General features: G+C 34.7%; 1 protein-coding gene across 4 annotated transcripts in view; it reads right to left on the bottom strand.

The window, feature by feature from the left end:
• Nucleotides 1-24,104, bottom strand: part of aralar1 (calcium-binding mitochondrial carrier protein Aralar1) — a 43,219-nt gene extending 19,115 nt beyond the window's left edge. The window contains exon 1 of one of the 4 annotated variants that reach the window (XM_076365209.1): nucleotides 23,766-24,104. Coding sequence is in view for 3 of the 4 variants with exons in the window: in XM_031974064.2 (XP_031829924.1) it covers nucleotides 23,770-23,811 (42 nt within the window). In the remaining variant the exon portion in view is untranslated. Of the gene's footprint in view, nucleotides 1-9,638; nucleotides 9,993-23,765 lie in introns of those variants that run through there. The other 3 variants (XM_031974064.2, XM_031974066.2, XM_031974065.2) reach the window with 3 other exon arrangements.
• Between the last annotated feature and the right edge of the window lie 231 nt (nucleotides 24,105-24,335).

The raw sequence follows: 24,335 nt of genomic DNA, 5'->3' as shown, positions 1-24,335 counted from the left end.
ACCCCTCGCAGACGTACAAGACCAGGTTTTCTTTTTATATATCACCGGGACAGTCTTGTCCATTGTCAAGAGCAGGTATTTTTGAGTGTTTACTAACGCATGCCTTGGCGTAGAAGAGATGGCCAACCGGTTCGACGACGCATGGCTTCCTGCAAGCATTGACGCTCATTTTGCAATGCGTTATGTAATCGACAAACCAACGACAGCTCGAGCAGCTCGTTCCGATCGTGGATACACACGTGGTCGGTTATTTATCGATGCTCGTTAGACACGGTTTGCGCCGGCGTTCGCTAATTAACGCACTGTTGTTGAGATGCTGACTATACAAACGCAAATGATGACCACACACTGCCGTTCAATTGTTTGGAATGCTTGATTTAAAGAAAATTGAAATTCCTTATATTTTCTTTGAGAATAATTGCATCTTCGTTTCTTTATTTAAAAATGCATCATTACTCGATGCCATTAATGATACCGTTATTAATTATATCGATACTATTATTGCTGAAGCTATATTTCTATGTTGAAAATTTCATCATTTTACAAGAGGAAAGTGATCAGCGAAACGGAATTCAATAATCAATATTTCAAATTTAGATTCGAGCCATTTCATCAATTTTTAATTTTCTTCTGGAAGTGATACGATTGATACTGGCATTCGTGTTGTTTTATTTTTCCTTGCAGATGAATGTATTCGTTAAAAATACTGCTATCAGTGAAATGAAATTTTTTAGAAACGCTTTTTTCCCACTTACGACCGTTTATTGAGAGTGTACGTGTCTGTTTTGGATTTAAATAAATACAGCGATTAATTTAATTTGCAGTTATTGCTCGTTATCTTGACGCAAATAAGTCGTAAACATTGCTTAACTTTCGGGACCTGTGACCAGAACGACCTTTTTAAGAGTATTTATAATACACTCCCGTTTCTTTTATCTAAACGTGCACCAGATTGTTAAACAATTGACGCAACTTCTATTAAAAATTTCTTGTGTAAACTACACGAATCTCCGTGATCAGTTACATAACAGTAAATTAAAAAATCCTATCAGACATTCTTAGCCAAGTGATTTCAAAGAGTTAGATATCGAGTTGTTGAATAAGCAGTATCAGTGTTATAGTTACATAAGCGAATTTACTATAATGTTAAAGTATTATTTAACAAATTATAATTGTAAAAAGAATATAAATATAAATCAATCAAAACAGTTTTCTGTAATTGTACGCCTTTGTTCTAATAATACGATTTTAATTAACTGTTAACAAAAGACTAGTTTTATCTCGGCTCGGATAAGAACAAAAATCATTTTCCCTCGCTCGCATGTCATTTCCACCCTTATTTTCCCAATCAGTAAATGAACTTTCACAATTATTCTCGTTTATTATTCATCGAATAAACTCGAGAATTCCAAACAAAATTAAGTTCCGAGCCTGCTCCAATTCTCCCCAAGGAGAGGAGCCATTAAACCCACGCAATATTTAACTAAGTTGCATACTAGAGGCACCATGCCAATGTAACAAAACGAACGGTAAATAATGCATACAAAACAGCATGCACAATATAATTGTATTTCGTACTGACAAGAAAAAATGACTCAAGATAATCCTAACGATTTACAACTTTCAGCAATGAACTGTTGGCCATTTGAATATGAAAAACTTCGACATAAATCAGTCGAAACACAATACGAAAGTGAAATAAATGTAAATAAATTGTGACTCGTCACAAATAGTAACAATCAGTGGCAAAAATCAAAATTCTCAGGAGAAAGTGATAAGATCTTTAAGTGCATCACGAAATTTCTTATCTTTTTCTATCGATGATTAATAAATTTATGAAAAAGGGAATTATATTTATTGAAAATACTATTGTTGTGGAGAAGACTGCATGTATCATTCATTTAAATTCGCAAACGTAAATTCCAATTTTATTTGTTACTATATTACTCATATTGAAAATCAGAAATATATTTCTTTAACGTGTCTCTTTTAGTTTCAAAACGAATATATTACGAAAATATACATATTTCAATATCTTAATTCTTATCAAATGAATTAAGCATTGAATAGATAAAAGAACACTTGAATAAAGAACAATTCATTTGTACGTAGCGGTTTTAACATAAATATACAACTGATGTCATCCTTTGGCACTATTAATCCCTTTTGCTTTGGAATATCGTGTGAAACCTGTGGTGAAGATTTCAAATACAGATAATTAATAAATATGCATGTCACTCAATTTATTAGACTTGAAATTAGATATCATTTATCTGTTAGTAATTAGTATGCTTCAAAGTAACCGTAGACGAACGTTAAATAAAATTCCTTTCCGTTCCTAGGAAATTATTAACGAAGTAGTTATATCGAGCACAGTTTTGGAAAATACCATAGGTTAATGAATTAATAACGAATCGTAAAAGAAAATTCCAATTAGAAGATATATTACAGTATTCTCATTAGCTCGTGAAGCATTTAAAAAGGAAAAAATATTCTTTTAACATCAAAACTACTGTGCATTTAATACGACTGATACACAATCCTTATGAAAATTGTGACGATAGAAATTTTTCGGTTTTCTCAGATATTCATTCTAGTATTCATTTATCAACGAAACTATTTATTTTTAAAACCCTTTCGGATATTTAGTATTTAATATTCTGCATTTGCAATTTCCCTCAACTGTACTCTCATCTCTAAAATGGGGCTTATTTAAAAATAAATGATAAATACATTTTCCATGTTTGAAAATTTCATAAACTGTCGATATTTCTGCATAAATATTTTATCACAAACATTACAAATATTAAAAATACCACTTGACCAAAAGAAAAATTGCAAAAATAAAAAAAGAATCATCAGGAAATGTTAAATGAACTCAAGTTTCAAATATTCATGTCGGTCTGCATTGTTAAACAGCACTATGAATCATTTACGGTAATTCGGCCTGTAATGGGTTACTTTTGTTCCAAAATGAAACAAAAAGTGTTAAATTCCTGCTGTGAACAATTCTCGAGCTCGTTTGCTCCGGTAAACCGAGTCGCTGGATTATCGTGGTTCGTGATAACAATTCGCTGGCTTACGCGGATGGCCGCGGAACTGCATAAGCTGTTCTTGCATCACTCGAGACCGTTGTGGCACCAACTCTTTCTAAATATCTTCAGCGTGCATGGCTTCCACAAACGAGCTGACTAGTGTCAAGGCTGTCTGATACAGATTACGTCGGTCGGACTCTATTAGATGAAACGAACTGAATATTTTTTTTTCCTTCGTCGACGAGAGACTTTTTCTATCGAAGTTTCAGCTGACAAATGTATTTTTGGATATCTGTTTATGGTGTAATTAACGTTTACGAGGGAAGTTATCGAACCGAGACATTCAAGAAATTATGAAACTTTGTATGTAAATAGAATAAGTCAAGCCTAATGCATTGCCATTTTTTTCGTGCGGAATTTCACTTTGAAGGGGTGAAACCACCCCTTGAGAAAATGCAAATTTGTCTTTCTCGTGGATTATCTTGAGAGCGGTAAGATATAGCGAAATTAAATTGTTATCGGTTAATTCTAAGTAAGAATTTAAATTATTATTAGTTAGTTTAATTAGTTAATTTCGTTTAAAAAAGGGCGTCCTTAGGAAATACCAAGAGTATTCTCATATTAAATTAAATCGATAAGGAATGTTTGATAATTATCAAGATAAAAATATTTCGTACCAAGTTTCAATTCACAAAGTAGTTACAGAGGAAAACTGGATGATCAGTATTCTTACTAAATTCCTCGGAATACGAGAGGTATTTTAAGATGTAATACATTTGGCACAGTTGTAATTCGATCACATTGAACTTTCTTAATTTATATACTGTTTCGCTGAAAATAGAAATATTCGAAATCGTTTGATACAATCATCTACAATTAATAAATAAAATACAAAACGTACAAAACATAATTTTTAAAATTATTGAAAAATTCATTTCTGTTACCATTTTAATAAATAAATAGAATTGAAGATGAACAAATGTTTTATAATTATTAATTCGTTATTTTGTATTGAAAAACTTACAGGTTTTTTCTCTCTACGTCTGTTATAAATCGTTCTGTCTTGCTGAAGGTTAAAAAATATTTCTGGACCTCTTATTCGGCAACACCCATCCCACGCTTTATAACGATCCTCAATTCATTCATAAGAAATTAACCCTTTGCGTTTCAACTATTTGGCCCGACCGACAAACCGGTAACTGCGACTTATTATTAGCATGTGCTGGCATGCCAGATTTTAAACGTGACATTTTGAAGAAAGTAACTGACCGTTTGCCATAAAACCATTACATTATAACAGATTACAGTAAACTATCACCTAGTGTCATTAACCCTTTTAAAAATTATATATCTTGCCCGAGTACACTTTCTACCTTATTCTATTAATTGTCAAAAAGCAGTGGGACAATTTTAAACACATCTAACTCCAAAGAGTTATGTAGACAACAGTATGGTAAATAAAACATTGCAAATAAATAAAACATTAAACATTTAAGCAAATAAAACATGAAAATGGTACACAAAATGGTACCAACAACAATTGAAATTACCAGAAAACTACAAACAGTCTTAAAGGAAAACAGCAGCACATTGAGTTCTTTGCTTACGGTTAACAGCTTACTTATTATTTAACTCAATAATTATTAACCATGCTAATTATTGTTATTACTAGTACTTATCATATTTCTTTCACTGAAAAGCTTCAATTTCACTTGAAATCAGCTGTTCTTGGCCCTTTTTCTAGTTTAAGGGAGAAAATACATATTCAGAAACGGAAGGGTTAACCCTTTGACCCCTTTCTGTTCCGAAAAGGTGAAGCAACAAGTGTCTACGCGTGTTTGAGGACGAAAGCGGTGTCGGATAATCCGACAACGAGCGCAAACCAAGGTTCGTCGAGACGTCAGATCGGACGTCGGTACTTAAAAGGCATCCCGACGACGTCTAATGAGTTTAAGGAATTCACGGGGCCGTCGGATCCACGCGGAGATCCGATCGGATCATCCCCGTAGACAACAAGATCACAAAACTTTACGTAACGTGGACACGAGCCGCGTGTCTAGCTTCCTAACCGTTCCGCGAACCGGTCGGACTACCGATTCTAAAATTTGATTAACACTAAAATTACCAGACAAGTCACAACGACCTATTCTGATTTCCTTTTTTTTTGAATTATTAAGAAGATAACGGATGTTTCTCCGAGAAGTGATTAAAGAATTTGAGTTAGCAATACGCAAAATAAACTGTAAATCAATTGAAGCATTATGTTTCTCACAATATGTTTCTTGAAATTCAGTGAATCTCTTAGTTTTATATCTGTACAAATACAGAAATTAAGACTTCAATAATAATACTTATTAATCGTTCAATAATCATCAAATCATTAGTAGTTATTAACAGTTCAGTAATAAACAAATTATTAATACCCATCCTTGATAGTCCAATAATAGTCACATTACTAACATTTATTAATACTACAATAATAATCAAACTGTTAATACTTATAAATAGTTCAATAATTATCAAATCATTAGTACTTATTAACCCCTTGCTCCATGATTTCTTTCTCAACTATGATCCACACAACCTTATCATCAATAATATATTAAAAAAAGACAAATTATTTATGTTCATTCTATATCTACGTTTGCTACAAAGATCAACGATTGACAATAAAAAAGTAATATTTACTTTACATCTAAAAAAGGAACATTTAGATTCCTTAACTTCAGTTTAACTCGTGACCAGTGAACAATGTGTTAACATTTCAATAACAGTGTATTGACGATCAATTTTCAATAGAATTGATCAGTACATTCACGAAGAAATCATGCGGAAAATGGAAGCGCAGTATGCTTGAATTAATCTGTGCTCGGTTCTAACGCTGACGAGCGCGTTACAATCGTCGGGACGATTCGACTCGATCGAATTTAATTATGTAACCTGCTCTACAGAGACAGACAGAGAGAGAGGCGGCAATTAATGTTAATTAGATGCACGCTGCCGCCGCTCGAGAGTATGCCGTCGAGCGTCCGGTGCAGCCGGATACTCTTTATCGTTCTTCTACGCTATCTGCCGACAGTTTTTTTCCCCTAACATACTTTATTAACCCTCCTCAGTCGGTTGAAATTAGTTTTATGTTATACGAAGTATTCCCCTATTTACTTTACCCGAAGTTTTTCTCATAAATGATCGCTGAACTACGGAACTTCGTGGAAACTGGTATTCGCGTGGGCGGTGTAGGATTATTTAACTCGTAGGTACAGCAATGCTCGCTTAATCCGTTGCCTGACGATCTATTTCTCAATTATGATCGACACAACTACTTTATTATCAATAATTCATTAAAAATAAAAAAAATGTAGGTATATTCTGTGGAAATGTTTGGTATGAAATATAGTAATTGATAACAAAAGAATAATATTTTATTTGAATTCACAAGAATTCGGTAATATTTATGTTTGTTAAACTTGGCTTAAAATCTTCATCACGAGTCTGACACGTTATTGTAAGGCAAGGGGTTAAATCCCATAATTTCGGGTCCCAGCAGTGGAATTTCACCGAGTAGCACAAACAGGAGGAAACCACAGAGTGATTGTATAAATATCAAATGAAATTATATTTTCCTTGTGGTTTCCTTGAAAATTAAACAAACATTATGTAGATACAGTTATTAGATGCAAATTTCTATTTTATAATTTTTTAAAGATTTTCATAAGTATTTTGAACGTAACGTTTTGCAGAGTGATAATGATTGTACAAATATAAAATGGAATAGCATTTTCTTCGAGAATGGTTTCTTTGAGAATTAAAAATAGAAGTTTGCTACGTCGAACGATACAGGAATTTACGTTTTATATTATTTTGAAGTTTTTAGATGCTAATCAATTATGCAGCAATTCACTTAATAACCCGAGGCCTTCGGGTTATTAAGTGAATTGCTGCATAATTGTTTTCGTTGTACGAAGAATAAAGATAAAAATATTGTAATTCTAACAATAATGTTACATCATTCAGTCCAAACACCTTATGTAAACATGGTAATGAAGAATATCAGTGAATGATAAGAAATGCTCGAAATCTTTCTTTCGCCTCTGATTCCCGCGTGACCTTCACGATTATTGCGTAATAATGCACTTATCTTGATACTTTCATGAAATACAAGCTTTCACAAAGCTCGAAGAACATTAATAATACCAGAAATTTATGTCGTTCGTCAAGAAAACTTCGTTTCTCTTTATACTTGCTTAGATATTATTAACCCTTTATGTAAGATGACGAGTTTTGTACATGAACAAAATATATATATTTCGTAATTGAGAATAAATTAGCGTAATAATTAGCAGTGCAAAATAATATAATATAAATAATATATTTAATCTACTTAATACACTTCTAATTAACGAATTATATGAATCACAAAATGAAACATGTTGTTTTCTTCAATAATATTGATGAGAAAATGAAAAAAACGTTAGGTAATTTATGAACAGTCTGCATAATATATGTTAAATTAAAATACTGTTTCCGAACTGTTTTAGTTTGAGTCAACGTACTTGCTTCTAATGGCACCGTGACCTCAATGTTTAAGTCATTTCACCGGCTCCTCGTTTTGGCGCAAGATAGCAGCTACAATTTCGGCAGCCATTACAGATTTAACACCAGCACTACCACATCAGTGAATAGACTTTAACATTCTCGTTTTACGATCAATGAATTTTTAATGGTGTTTGTACATACGTAAAGTTATTTAAAAACTAAAAATATAAATAAAATGATATAAATAAAAATAAAACACTGTCTATTGAGACAATTCGACAGTTAAGAGTTAAACTTTATGTTGGCAATCGAAATCTGCATTTATCAAGATTTTAATGTAACGATATTTTGTATGTTCGATTGTTAAACACCTATCACTGCTGATGTATAATTTAATTCCCAGCAAATTCCCAGTACAAATTCTTCTTCGTTTAACCCAGAGCACTCGATTTATTTTCAATGTTCGATGGAAACTTGTATTTCTTTCTAGAGAAATGAATTACAGTAACTTACAGCGGTAGAATTCAACGTTTTATACTTATATTATTTATTATTATTATAACAAGATTAAATTTTTATAATCTTCTAAAGTGTAGTACTTTTTCAAACAATTTCCAACGTTCTATAACAAATTTGCATTGTTCTCTTCAGCATAACATACGAGTGCAGAGGGTTGAACACGATCGTCGAAACATCTCGCACTCTGCAACGAGCGAGTATCAAATGCATTCGGGTCCTAAGTAACCCACGACTAAGAGCATTCCGGTGCAACAATTCCGTGTCTCTTCCGTTAGAACTCGGCCTCACAGTCTCGGTTAACATTTCACTGCGGCTAACCCTTAACTCGAGATGCGAATTCCAACGCGTTTCAAATTTGTCGCTTACACGACAGAATTTTAATATTTTAGAAGAAAATAAGTCGAGTTGATTTAAAATGTTCACAGGGTACCTCCAACATTTTACTTGTACCAAACATGGTAATATAATTTAAGAAACATCTCTGGGACTTCAGTTTCATAGTCAACCCTCCCAGAACAATTTCAATAATTCCTAACGATTTAATATTTTTTATTTCAGTAATTTCTAATTATTTAAAATTTTGTATTCCAGTAATCTTTAATTATAGAAGTTTAAATTACAGAAATGAATAGTGTTCCATGGTACAGTCTAAATAAATATTCATTTTGTACCATGGAACTCACCGGTCCTATGGTACTATATGGTTTATTAATGGCTTTTCGGTAGCCAACGTGTTAACCCTTTGCCTCACATCGTGTCAGACTAGCAGCAAAGATTTCAAATAGAATTCAACAAATATAAATATCACTTGATTCTTTCAAGTGCGAGTAAACGTAGACACAGAATAAGTGTCAAATTTTTCTATTTTCCTAATGAATTATAAACAACAAAATATCTCTGTTGACCGCAATTGAGAAAGACACCATAAGGCAAAGGATTAAAACAGTGTCGTCAGCAAAGAGTTAACCCTTTGCACTTCATTTCCTTTCAATATTATCGATAAACTTGCATTCATTTTCATGAAAATGCATCAAAGTAATTTACAGCAGTAAAATTCAACGTTTCATATTTATTTCATTTATTATTATAATAAGATGTAATTTTTACAATCTTCTAAACTGTAGTACTTTTCCAAACAATTTCCATCATCCTATAACAAATTTGTCATCTCCAGCATGACGACGAGTGCAAAGGATTACCAGAAAATCCTCAACCATTAACCACTTGCGATGGAAAGACGTGTTACGCACGTCCTGATTATTCTGCCCGAAAATTACCGACATGTTGTACACGTCAATAGTCTTATTGGATTACATATTCCAGATTGTTCTGAAATCTACTACTTCGTACAAAATTATTGGTAAACGACATTTGTGTACATATCTGTACATAATATGTGAAGACAAACTTCTTCGATCCTGTCGAGTTTCTCAATTCGTTGCCAGCGCAAGTGGTTAACGGTCAAAAAACGCTTCGTAAACGATCAAAGTGTCGCAACAGACTTCCACGACACCCTGTACAAGAGAGAATTTCAAGAATCCGTCTGACCTCCTCGTAGTCCACGTTACCAGGCATCCTCTATCTCGCATCCACCCGCCGCGGCTGTCCGAAGCAACACACCGCAAAGAGGAAACACACACTTTTCGAAAAATGTCCACAGGCCACACTGGTCGCGAGAATCGCACGATTAGAATCTTGGCAGCATGATCACCGACGACGGTCGACAACACGGGATGATGATGATCACGGATCGGCGAGAGATTGGACCGAGGAAACGCGGACCATGTCCAGACACGGGGAGAAACGAGCGCGCGGACGAGCCAGGCCTAACTGGCGGCTGCAACTCGGTTCACGATGAGGTACGCGGCGCAACTGGTGCAAGTTCACGCACCGAAGGGAGGTGGTATATAACCCGAACAGCGAGGACTGTTACAGGAAGTCCGAGAAGGACGCGGCGGATCGACAATAACAGAATTCCTGCGTGTCGAGCTTTGCTGGAGCGAGATGGAGGGGAGGAAAGTGGACTGGGGACTGAATTAACCCTTTGCGGACAAATGTCGGCATTTCGGCGAGACGAGATGCTCATATTTGGAAGGCTAAGTCGCAAACAAATGATTTGACTCTGTACGATCGGCATTTTACCGGTGACAGCAGCAACTGATCGAAGCAAGTATGTATATTCTCAAAGTTATTTTTCGATAGGTGGTTTATAATAAATATATGGATATTAAACATTTGTTGAAGTTAATGTGCTTTGTTGAATAAAGATTCTGTAAAGAATAATAAATATAATACTTCTCGATCATAGAATAACACTACGCAGAGCAAAGGAACATGTCGCCATATTGGCGACGCCAGTTTCGAAAACAATTGTTAAATGTTCAAATCAGCACGTAGTTTTCTCTTTTATTAATTAACACTAGAACCACCAGATGGGTCAAATTCACCCGTTCGTACATTCTTCTTTCCCGATTATTAAAAAGATAGCAGATGCTTCTCTGTGGAATTATTAAAGAAATTGATTTAATAATGCTCAAACTGAATGAGTCAATTGAAATCTCAGTGGTTGTATTCTTAGAGTTCCTATAGACAAGTTTGGAAATGTCGACTTTACGTTCGGTAGTTCTAGTATTAAGCAATCGATGTGTAATTTAGCTTCGTTTGTTGAAGGTTTTGTACATGCCGAAGAGTTAACCCCTGGATCTAAAATCGAAAGCTGTGAATGAATAATTTAACACTAAAACTACCAGACTGGTAAAAATGATATATTCTTGATGTCTTCTTTCTACAATTATAACAGACGAGATATAGTAATGCTCGCTTAAATTCTACAATTTCGGGTCCCAGAAGTAGAATTTAACCGAGCAGGAAAAACGGTAAATATGCAATGAAGAAAATTTCAGTTGCAGTAACTTTAACCTTACCTTCTCAAATGTAGTGCCAATGAGTATTTAATATTTATCATCATTAAGCATCTTCCACCAACGATAACATATGTTAAAAATCGATTACTCGTGTCAGGTTTTCAAATAAAAGACTTCATATCAATAATAAAGATAAGGATATATCTCGTTCGTAGCATCGTTTCTTCGCAATCGCGGAACCAAGATATCTCGTCCATTATAGCGAAAGGATTAAATGCAAAATCAAATACTACAATTTATTATTACAAGCACAACTTCAACCTGAATGTGCAAAATCCACAAAATAGTATACACATACTTGAAGTCACTTTTATTATTACTGCAATTTTAACCAGTTAACTGTGTCTGACGAGTATATACGTCATCGTAAAGCTTGACATGATACCAATTCTTTCAGCGATGAATTCTTTATTTTTTAACATAAACATATAATTCTTCTTTGTTTCCCTTTGATCTTTCATTAAAATATACTCTACGTGCATTCGTCCTACGTTCGACGAGTACACGCTCCATTTTTCGATTTTATTGCGCGCAGAACCAGAGGTTTTTTCAACTAACTTCCACAGTTAACTGGTTAACATGATCAAAAGACTTTTTATTATTTCATGGTACCGAACTCAGTCCTGATGAAATCTATTTGAAATATAAAAGATTAAGAGTTCACTTCTTAACCGCCGGATGTTTAGCCCCTCTGTACCCTACTACCGTACACCGGTTCCCAGAAGCGTCAATCTGGCAGAGAAACGCGAGATGCTGCGGTAGAATCGGTTCTACGATGAATTCCTGACGCATTCGACCTGATTCCACGGCTGAATCGAACGCATCCGCCGTTAGAAAATCTCGCGGTTAACCCAGATTTAACTGCGCCTAGGTCGTAGCTACCGTCCAACATCGAAGTGGCCGCGGCAAACGCGTCTAAACGACGATGAAAGAGAGCACGCATACTTTGTTTCGCGATTACAGACCTCGTGCACAGAGTCACGTACAACCTGTCTCTCGCTTAACCAGTTAGCTGTTTTTGACGAGTATACTCGTCACGAAGAAACGGCAAGATTTCGTGTTACAACGAGGATACTCGTCAAACACAACTAACTGGTTAAAGTGCACGTTGGTCTCGCGGCCCAACAACGTAGTACAAACAGAGTAAGTTTCTTCAGGACTAAATAAACAAGTATTTTTCGATGAGAATGTTTGACAGTGAACGGAGAACTTGGTCGCTGAACTGGATGATGTTTGCCGGAGTATAATGGCGCCGCTGAGATAATAATACCCGTGGATCCAGGCCTCGCCGCCGGAATTGGGTCAATGCGAAGGGAACGCTGCGAACCGATCCGAAATGTCTTGTTATTCCGGCAAAAATGATCATGTTTCCGCAGCGGTCAACGGAAAATGAAAGAAAATTTTAGATCTACCAACCGGACGAACGGTGCAATCGATTGGACAATCAGTTTCCGATTCTGCAACCACATTCAATAGCGCACCGGCCATTTTTACAACCCTTTGCACATCAATTTCCACTTGATTTAATACGTATGAAATTTTAAAATTTAATGTTTAATGTTAAGCTCTGTATAATGCATTGATATATGAAATATTGAAAAGAAAAAGTTTGCTCTTTAATCGTTTGCACTTCAATTGCCACTTGATTCAATACAAACTGTAGGTATATAATTAACAAAACTTCAATGCGTTAATATTTTTTTATATAATGGCTGAAATTTTTCCAATTTCTATTAATAATAGTACAATATAAAGTTTAATATAAAATGTAGTTATTTTTATATTTAAACAAAAATTTAAACCTAAAATCAAACTAGGGAACTTAAAGAATATTTTTATGAATATTTCGATAATTAAAGTCGAACTGCGGTTATATGTGAAATTGCTTTCAATGTTGATCTTGATAACATGTACCAAAAATAACGAAATCAGTAAGGTGTGTTCTTTTTGATAACGTTATCGGCTTCAGATTTATAAAAAAATATTAAAAAAAAGAAAGGAAGAAATGAATTTAAAGATTTGTCGGGTACAAGAGTAATGGACTATGTCCACGTGTATATATTAACGAGCGATAATAATAATTATACTCGTTAACGATTTCACTAATTTACATTCATACTACTCGTTATTCAAGCATAATAATAATGACGTGCGTCTTGATGCCCCGAAGGCTGTTTATTGTTTAAGCAGTCATCGGTGCAGTAAAAACAGCGATTATCTATTAAGAGGAAATGAATTTTAAATTCAATTTCAGCGATTAGTTAGATTTAAAAAAACGCGATGATCGTATTGAATAATGGAGGACAAATCCTCACGTTCACAGTAAAATAAAATATTATAAGATAACACTGAATATTAAATGGAATATATTATTTTTAAAAGTGATTTTTGTAGTAACTATAAACTTTTGAATAAAAAGTTTCACGTTTCATGGAAAAGTCCATTTTAAATATATCTGTAGCAAAAAGGTTTTGAAAACTTCACGAAAATACAAAGTACTGCGGTTCAAATTGGTGCTGCATTAAAAGCATTCCAGTCTTTAGAAAAAAAGAGAAAAAATTGTATGCACGTGTCCCTTAAAAATTGTATAGTATAAACTGAATCCCAAATTTTCTTTTAAATTCACTCTTTTATAAAAAAGAAATTTCAAAATGAATGAATTTTGTACAATTTTACATACTTTCTTTCCGCATACCCCAGATGTTCTTTTAAATTCATCCATTTGTAAACTAAGGAATTGCAAAATAAATGAATTCTGCACTGTTCTCCAAAATAACTAAGTTTTACACTGTTTCATATAGTTTAATATCTGCATATTCCGAATTTTTTTAAACTAATTTTTTGATAACAGAAAAATTTCAAAATAAATGAATTCTATACTATTTCAAATTCATTTTCCCACGAAAAAAACTCAAAATAAATAAATTTTGCGTACTAAATAAATAAATAAATAATAAACTTGTCGGGTTTAATAAATTACACTCTTATTGACTCAGAATCCAATTTAAACATACCGTAAGACATAAAATATAAAATCATTTCCTGGATAACAATCAAAATACAACATGCTATATAAATACGTTGATACGTATCGATCCGTGCACACTGTCCTAACAAAAATAAATGAATGAATTTTGCAAGCTGGCGCAATTCTTCAAACAGCGCTGCAGATTTTTTTGATAAAGCCGCACGGATGGAAAAAAAGGGTAGAGGACAATGCGTCCAGCAGTCACCAAACGAGAGACCGTTGCCTGTTAGGCGGCGATGGGAGCGAAATTGGAGCAGAAAATCTGCCAGCCGAGAACTGAGCAGAAGCTCGACGATGAAGTGGCGCCTTTAGGCACGTATCCAACGTAAACGTAATAATACGCCAGCTTGTATCTTGCGCGAGCAAGTATTTATACTGATCCCGGCATAAATTCGTCGCGTTTTATCGTACCCTACATTATTATAGGCGCACAATCGATACGCGTTGACTCACGAACATAAGTACATGCTCGGTACCTTCCACTTGTACTTGCGATCGTTTATTTGCCAATTAAATTTAATGATCGACGACTGAACTTCGGATTTCTATGGGAAAATAAAATTCTTCGGAGCATTGGGTCATCCTATGAGTAATGCGATTTTCTTGCACTTCCTATATTTTCAACTATAATTAAATAAGCATAAGTATTTTCGAAAATTAATTGAACATATAAATATAAATGTTTTATTAAATTAATTAAGTATAAATACTTTTTTAATTAATTCAATATATAAATATAAATATTTTGTTGAATTAATTAAATATGTAATTTATATATATTATATATTTTTAAATATGATATATTAGAATTAGATAAAAAAAGGTTTCGTTTATCTTAATCTGTAATTAGAGAGAACCCAAATTATTTTTTGTGGCTATAAAAAAGTGTATGTTGTGTGAAATTAACAAATACATTATAAAAGTGATAATAAATGTAAAATCCATTTATTTATCAGTTATACGAATTTTGAATAGGATATAATTAAATTTCAGAAATAGTACAGTTTTGTATCTGCAACTGAATTGATTTTTATCGCTATTGGATACATAGGAGAATTGAATGTGACATCCTATTGTGAACAAATTTCTGTGTCACTGTACCTATTCATAATTCATATGCGTCGGGCTTAAACAACGACGTGAATGTATTTGTATTCCACTCGTTGCCTGCGAATTATCGATTGGATACTGAATCCTTCTACAATCGTATCGCCAACTGCCACGCGTTCAGAGGCTATTTAATGTAGAAGTCAATTCGATATATTTCAACAGATTCGTAGACAGTAAAAATCTTAATGAGCTACAAATGTTTATTAACCCTTTGCACTCCAAAAGTACTTCACTAGAAACATTCAACATTTAAAGAACATAAAAATCTAGAAAATATTGAGAATTATTTAAAAAGAGGACTTTTTCTCTTTTTCTATGAACTATAGACAATCAAATAATTCTTTCGAGCACAATTGTGAAAGAAATCCCAGTGCAAGGCGCAAATAATCGTAAAATAATATTTAACATTGAATTATCTAAGGTGAATCATAACGTTTCTAAAAAGAACCCGTCAATTTAACAGATTCTAGATTTAATAATTACTACTCTAGCAGTTTAGGTTGACTTCGATTGATTACATAAACCGTGACACATATACACTTAAAATATAAATCTGAACACTTTTGCAGGTTTCTATCGCCAAAGACGTCGCAAATTATTTGCTAGTGTACCATAATTTTCGAATTTAGGAGAGGCACTTGAAACTATCATTCCGCGATCGCGCGACACGATAACGCGTTATCTTAACCGTGATTCGCGACGTTCGCCGACTAACATCATTATGTAATTATCTGATAGAATCCGACGACGCTATCGATCGACGATTATCTTTCGAGCAGGCTTCGCGCGATTCGCTCGCGTTCCGAAGACGAGAGTCAAGACGCAAGACGAGACACGTGGTGATCGCGTAACAATGACGGGTCGAGGGAGCATTCATGCTCGCCTAACTGTTTAATCCTTCGCCCAGTAGTAACCAATAGACACATTTTCGAATTTGTTTGTCGAAACTGTTTCCTTAAATAAGTAATAATATAATACACTAACAATAAATTGCTTAATTCATTTAACACTAAACCTACCGCGCAGTTAAATTGACTTTTTGAAATTCCTCTGTAGAAACTTCAAGAGTTTAATTCAGTTTGCGTATTGCTAAATCAATTTGTTTAATAATTTCTCACAAACGTCTATGTTTTTAACGATTGCAGAATGAAGAAATCAGGACTGGGTAATGATCTGTCTGGTAGTTTTAGTGTTAATAATATTTTAATTAATATCATTAATTACATCATATTGGGGATCTGCAAGGTCAATCTGTACAATGAGTTATTGAAAGAAAAAGAAACATTTAATTCCAGTTTTAAATTAAGGGCTTAGTAAGATACATAAGTTCGATCACAAATACGAATTGTTAAAATAGGAAAACTTGTATTAGTAGGAAAGGTTGCAAGTGCCAAAGTTGAAATGTTTCAGGACGAAGAGTTGTATACATGGTTGTCCGTCACAGTTGTAATATTTCGTCAGAACAGTGTAAATACATTATAACGCGTCCCGGGTCTAAAGAGGTTCACATAATTCCAGCTAACTCCGTGTTTCGCAGTCAAAGGCCTAAAGAAAACTTCGACTCGCGCAGCCACGAGAGCGACTGCAGCAATGCGGTTGCTGCGCTCGGCACGACCTTGCCGTGTTTTCTTTGCCGTTTCCACAGTCGCGGGATCGATAATTGATCCGAGGCCGAGAACTTTTCGCGATGTCACGTTGACTCGCCGCGGCGATTATTGTTGGCGAAGTGTCTCTAGGAGAGCGCCTCCAGGAAGAAAACCTTGCAAGACTAATTTTGAATTTTGAAAGAATTTTTAAAACTTCATTACTAGGCATATATGAGCCGTTTACTTTGGAAGTGACTTAGGTCCATTTTTCAAAGAAGTCAAGTTAACCGTTATAATAGTTACAACTCTGCATAATCTATAAATCTTCAAAATAAACTGTTCGTGTAACAATGGTCTTCACAATATGTGAGACTTACAAAAATTTGTCGTTTTTCTACAGGATTTCTTGTGATTCCTCCAGATATATCTATGCAAATACCTTGAAAAATAAAAGAGACCGACTATTATATGTATACGAAAAAGTTGTGTATAATGACGCCCTTGGAAACATATTTCAAGGTGATTAAAATCAGTGAGGATGGAACTCATCTAGACATTTACCAATAATTTGCATAAAATTGTGTGAAATTAGATCTACATGCTCCGAAGAATATATTTCATTGTTAAAAATCTGTATAAATACATTTAACATTGAATACAAGGTAAACCTATAAATTGGCAATTTTTCAGCGTGCTAAACAGTTCATTATTTTTTGAAATAAAAATCATTGTGTATAGGGCTACTTAGCAACAAATTGGTAAGCTTCAATTTTCGTTATGTGAGTAGTCGATTTTTTGGGTTTTGTCCGTAGGCAGCCGCACTGTGCGCCGCGGCAATTATCGAGGGGAACGTTCAGCGATTTACAGTGTCCCGGGGCGTCGAATTATCGGAACAACGCGCGCAAACACCGATACCGCGGCATTACATCGATGTTTACGGGAATGTGTCCCGTGACTCGGGCAACACCGACTTTTCTTCTAAGAACGACGAACCGTACGGCAAACAGACTCATCTGCGCCCGATTCTTATCGCGACGATTGGACAGGCCGAGCTCTGTAGTGTCGCAAGATGTTTTCTTCGACGACATTGCAGATATCGATTGAATCATTTGACCGACGATTTTTCATATTTGTGGAATTCACAGAAACAATGGAAGTGACGGAATAATATTGTAGAAGATAAATGAGCGGTTTATTTTGCGAGTGGTCGAAATAAATTAATTTCTTTGTTGTAATGGAATATTTGGAGATTCATTAATAGAGTTTGGGTTGCCAGTGTTTGATGTTAGAACTACTGAGCAGTCTTTGTAAAATTTTTTAAAATTTTAAATTGAGATTTGAAGAGATTTGTAATTGTTTGCGTATTACTATATCAATTTCTTTATTCATTTCTCCGAGAAGCATCTGTCGCCTTTTCAATAATTGCAGAAGAATTTAAGGATGCTCGTTTTGACAATGGTGTTTAAGTTGTCTATAAATAAGTTCCCTAAATTTTGTAACATTCCATGTTCTATTTTATCGATATCTCGCAATTTTTAATATTAATTCTTGTAACAAGTGTTATTAATAATTAATAATAATGTACAAAAATAAGTGATGTCTTAATTTATGATAATATATGTACAGCCACTAAGTATATGTATGTAAAGTAGTAACACGCAAACAGAACGTTTATTACATTTAATTATGAATACCAGACTACGTTCAAATACCTTCATTGCGAACTGTGTGTCGATTTATATGAGAGATATCTTTTGTACTCTGAATAATCAGTATCGGTGTCCCATTTAAATAGAAAACAAATCGATAGCCGCTGTGATTTCGGAGAAAATAGATTGCAACGGTTTATGTGATTCACTTTCTATACACAGCGGAAAAGAAATGATACAGATATACTGTATGCGAATAAATAAATGAAATATTTCATGTGAAATTGAACTTCTTTTCTTCGATCGTTCATTATCTATTTTGTTGGTTTTTGTTGCAAGTCAAAATATTAATTATTCATTTAAATTTACAGATATTCACTACTTGGTCTGAAAAAAAAAATAAAAAATTGGAATTAATAAATATTTATAGTTGTACTAACCACACATATATTTTTAATATTATTAAATAGGTCTGAGCAAGTTGAAAACAAGATACATACGAATTGTCTAGTCCAAGACTTTATTTTCGATAAAGTTAATTTTCAAAATTCATTAAATGGATGTATAATTAAATACGATTTGATATTTTGATGCTTAAAGATTCTATTGATATCACTGCATATAAATACTGACAAACGCCGACAGTGATAAATATGAAATATTTATACTGTAAAATAAATAAAATATTCTAACGGGTATTTCAAGGATATTCATTTTCCCTTTGGGTTACGAGTATTGGAAATGTCACCCTCATTACTGCACGATGAATTAAAGAGAAATTCAAACGGGTCTTAATGCGTTTCCGCTTTTTAATTTTTTAAATTTCTACGCAAGTTTTTGCCTCCAGTTTTTTGTGCCGAAGATCGTATGATATAATTTCCTCCGCGTTTTATTCGTGAAACCGACAGTAGAAAATTTGTAGTATTACACTCGTGTTTGTTAGGAAACGAACGCTCTATTATTGCAAAACTCGTGATTGCCAACTTGTTTTGCATCTCGATACATATTTCAAAATTGTATCCATTAGCTGTTGATGTTAAGAAAAATAAAACTGTAATTAAGACAATATTTTTCACATATTTATGTAGAGCATTAAATAACAGAAATCCCAGTTGATAGCAGATATATCTAAAAAAATCAGAATTCAAAATATTAAACCTTTATGAGTCTATACCAAGACAAATTACTTAAAACTGCTGCTAAAGTGCTTCTCAAATTTGTTTAAATAAATGGTCAAATTAACGCATTAATTTTATAGTATCGAACGTTCCAAACTCAATGTAACAAAAATAATATTATACCTTCATTTCAAACCTAAACAGAATGTCACTATCGCGTTGAAAAAATTGAAAACAATAAGATACTAATATTAAACAGTAAGTAAAAGGATAAATAAAAACCAAAAACATTCCAGAGCATAAATTAATAGGCCTCTGGTAGATAAAGTGTTTCAACGATATCTCATCGATCATGCCATAAATTTGTACGCCATTTCAAATTGCAGATCCGCTTGTCTTGACCGCGATGATTAAAAATAATCAGCCAATATTGCGAAATCGAGCGATTCACGGCTTAAAATAAATCTTTTAGAATATTTCAAAATCATAAGATTCTAAATTTCAATGGTGAACACGATAGAACACGTAATGAGCGTCAGAAACAAACAAAAAGACAGCGCTGCTACACATCGACAAACAAATCTGTTTGCTCGTACGTGTGTTGTCCCGGCGATTAAAAATTGTTTACGTATGCCCGGACAACAGATACGCGCCGTAACGCCAAAATATTTGTCGTGGAAAATTTTGCGCCCCCCCCACGCCGCTAATCTACAACTTATATCCTTAATCACCGAGATTTAACCCTTAACTATTGTGTATGTGTGAATGTTCCTGGCAATTCGAGTAAAGGATTTTTTATAACATTTTTATAAAGTAACAGTAGAAACACGCATTATCAGAACATCGAGATTACGTTATCATTAACAATAGAAATGATGTAATTAATTAACTCTACTGTATTCCTCAATTTATATATACCACAACATAATACACTGAAACATTATTTTTTTAAAATAAAAAGAATCTAGTAACAAATTTAAAAAAGAACTGAGAAAAAATTATAAAAATGAAAAGATGGTTGGATCAAAAAAACCCGAAGAACACAGAACGGTTAACAGAAAATATGGTTTCCGAAAATTTCATATTATATAAATAGTACTATATAACGTTTGTGAAATCACTTAAAATTTTCTTTCGCTCTCGTTTCGTTTCCTCTATAAATTCTGCTCCCTCTATATTACGTACCCCTTAATCAGAGCCCGGTGTCCAATTACAGAAATAAATAAATAACTGCAATGAACATTAGCTGTTCATGAAATTTACCATAGTAATAGTATAACTTTTACCGACTATAGTAATTACGATTTAATTTCTCTTGAAGCTACTACTTCGATTAGAAGTTGCGCAATAGTGATCAATAAACTGATTCTCCTGTTACTTTCAATTACAGTCTAAGATTCAATTACCAACATGAATAAACAACCGCGATAAGCGTTAGTTGTTCCTAAGATTTTCTACAGTGTAATGGCATAAGATTGGACGCCCATAGCAATTGAGGGTTAATTTCTGCCTGGGCTGCTAATTCAGTTAGAATATTAGTGCAGCAATCGTAATCAATAAACAGAGTTCGATCGCGAGTTACAACGCTAGCCGCTGTGTTAATTGAAATGAATTATCCTCGGGAGGTGGTTGCGGGCGTAGCAAGGAACCGGCAGTGGGTGTCTTCAGGGTTCGAGAGTCGGGTCAATTCGTTTCAATTCAGCGCCGGTCGCATTGGATAATGGGACAACATTAGGGTCCATTACCAGCGGAATGGGACAGGAAATTGTTTACGCCAGCGGTTAACGTTGCAACCTCCAGCCGTGGATTCGACAAGCTGAAAAAAAAGAATGATTGAACGAACGAAATAACGAGGAGAAAATTCAAATCGCAATTACTTGGAAGAATAATATAGTGTAATAATATAGATTTCTGCATTGTTTGTATACTTTGTGTATTTAGATGCACCTTGTATTAGTGAAACTGAAACTGAGATGGAAATAAATTTTTGTATTAGACTGGATGTAATGGGTAGTTAACACTAGAACTACCAAATGAGTCAAAATGGCCCATTTCTTGACGTTTTCTTTTGCAATTACTGAAAAGGTACGACTACCTTTTTGAGGAATTACTAAAGAAGCTGATTAAATAATACCTAAACCGAAATTGAAACCAATTCAAACCTTAATAAATTCACATTTGTAGTTTTTGTAAAGAAATTCTCAAAAGTCAATTTAAGGGCTCGGTAATTAGTAGTGTTAAGGATACGCTATTGTCAATTTATTTTTCTGTATGATAAGGGTGTTATAATACATACCGTGAGAACTAGAGAATGTGATAGAATTGAATTAAAAATAATGCTAATCAAAACTGGACAGTGTTAAAATAGAGTAATAAAAGAAATTGTATGAAACAATATCGAAGATATTGTTAGATATTACGCAACACAGAGGAAATACCAAGTATTAACTTCTTCAATTTGATTTTTGGTTATTTACATTGGAGAAAAATTTGTTGCTATGAAGTAATACATAGGTGTAAAATTTGAAAATTGTACAAATTATTATTATTTTCAAAAAGAGGCTTGTAGGAGAAATAATAATTAAAATAAACAATAATTAAATACTAAATAATGATTATTTTACATTTATATTTTTATAAAATAGTTATAATAACTTATTATTATTCCAAAATCATATTCACATGTTTCCTATAACTCCTCAACTCAATATTATATATGTCTGAAGGTTTAGTGTTCCTATTTTGAAGTATCTAATACAGAGAATGTGTAAAACATGTACAGAAATGAAATTCATTTTATCATGAACCATTTTATCCTGCATTGTACAGGAAGCATTCTGTAGATGTCCTTCCGCTTAATAGAATGAACTTCAGGATGAACTGGCAACGCGAAAGGATTGCTAGGCTCATCATGGTCAAGGTAATGCCAAGTGGCTACGTATACTGCATTCCTAGTGTCTACAAAATTAGGTCGTAGTTTGAGCGAATCCGCTTGTCTTATATAACTTATGCGGCAAAATTCAATCGCTGCCTCCCCCGTGTCTTGTATCATTCGTCTTCTATGACTTCCGGGTGCGTCACGGTTTTCGATCCAACGGTTGTCCCAGTTCGCCAGGCGGGAAGAATGGTTACTGTCATAAGCTAAAAATGCACGGAGATCTCCAGCCTATTTATAATTTTCAACGACGTTATCCACTGAGCAGCGGCGCGCACGTCGTGTTCGATTTCATTCAAATGATTGCATTCAACTTATCCTTCATTTCCCTTCCCCGTATTTCATAATCCCCTAAATTAATTTCACATCACTGAACGTTCATTCGCTTGCCACGATATAGCATTTAATTTCAAGCTAATCACATTTGACACCCTCGGAACGAACTTCGCAAATTAACGAATATAAACGTCATCTAACGGTGAGAACATGAAATAAACGAGCAACGAGAATCGCAGGGGAAAATCACCCCTATGCACTGGCCCATAAAAAATTCAAATAAAAAGTTAAACGTTCGATAACAGGTGTCTTGACAACTGACAGTATTCAATATTCACATGCAACCTAGTTTTACCTAGCAAATCTAACTATACACCCAACTCCTTTACTTCAGAACCATAGAAGAATATTGAGAAATCTCAAGTGCTCGAACGTCTCAAGAACCTTAATCAATATCCGTTATATCGGATCCTTCGAGATCGCCGTGTAAATCGTGACACGTACCACTCGCGCGTACAAAGTGACACGAGCAACCGGCGCAGGAAGTCGGCGATCATAGAACGACTTCCGGTGTCATCTAGGGGAGAAAGGGGGGCACGGTTACATAGTTTCGAGAGAAATAGGGAGATCGAAGATATCGAGATCGAGAGTGAGGGTTGCGGCTCGAGTCCCGGTGACCTCGAAACGAAGACGATCCCGCAGCCCGACTACTCTGGAGGATCGATAATCGCACCGCCATTCGTGGACACATACGACACACGATGCAGATGCTCGGCTTGTGCCGCTTCCGTCTCAGTAGCCGGACTAGCACACATTTATCAAAAACCTTCCTCGAATCCTTTCCGATCGGAATCATCGAGAATCCCTCGTACAATTAAATACAAACTCATAGCACCGGCGAATTAAAACGCAGAATTCACCGATATTATGATCTCGCCTAATAGGCCGCGGTAATCTTGGAAAAACGGAACTTTGTCCGGATCAGCCGAGATCTAGATCGACGTAGGTCTGCACGCGCCGTCTATGGGTAAACGACAGCTAAAACTTACCCACCTCTTCGCAGGATGCTCGAACGAGAAGCGAGTCTTTCAACATTCCCAGCAGCAGGCGGTTTCACCGAGATATCGCCCCTTCAGTGTGTGTTTTCACGGGAATGAGACGCGCAGCAACCCGGGGGCTGATTTCAGATTGTAAAACGCCGGTCGTTCGGCGACACACACCCGCACTCACACAGACACTTCGGGTGGGGACACAAGGGAACCCTGTTCGAAGCCGCTTCCTCGACACACGATCCAACGAACCTCGCCGCGACGCGATCTACGAAACGCTCACCTGCACTTTGAAAACACTCGATGGAACGGAAGCTGCCATACTACTGCGCGCAAACCGATCACCTGCTGCCATCTGGACGGGCTCGCCGGGAACATGGCAGCGTTGTCGGTGGCGACGCCAACTGGAGGGAACTACGTTCTTTCATTTATCGATTGTACCCTTCGAATAAAAAAAAATGTCATTTTTGAACTAGGAATCTATGTTTTTCCTTTGTTTATCAACATCGGTGCTATGTTAGTTAGTTGATGCTTATGATAAATGAGATTTGAAGATTGAATGAGAAAAAT

This window comes from Nomia melanderi, chromosome 2 (assembly GCF_051020985.1).
Source record: "Nomia melanderi isolate GNS246 chromosome 2, iyNomMela1, whole genome shotgun sequence".
Classification (NCBI taxonomy): Eukaryota; Metazoa; Arthropoda; class Insecta; order Hymenoptera; family Halictidae; genus Nomia; species Nomia melanderi.
The sequence above is the reverse complement of the archived record's forward strand: the minus strand, read 5'-3'. Positions and strand labels throughout refer to the sequence as shown.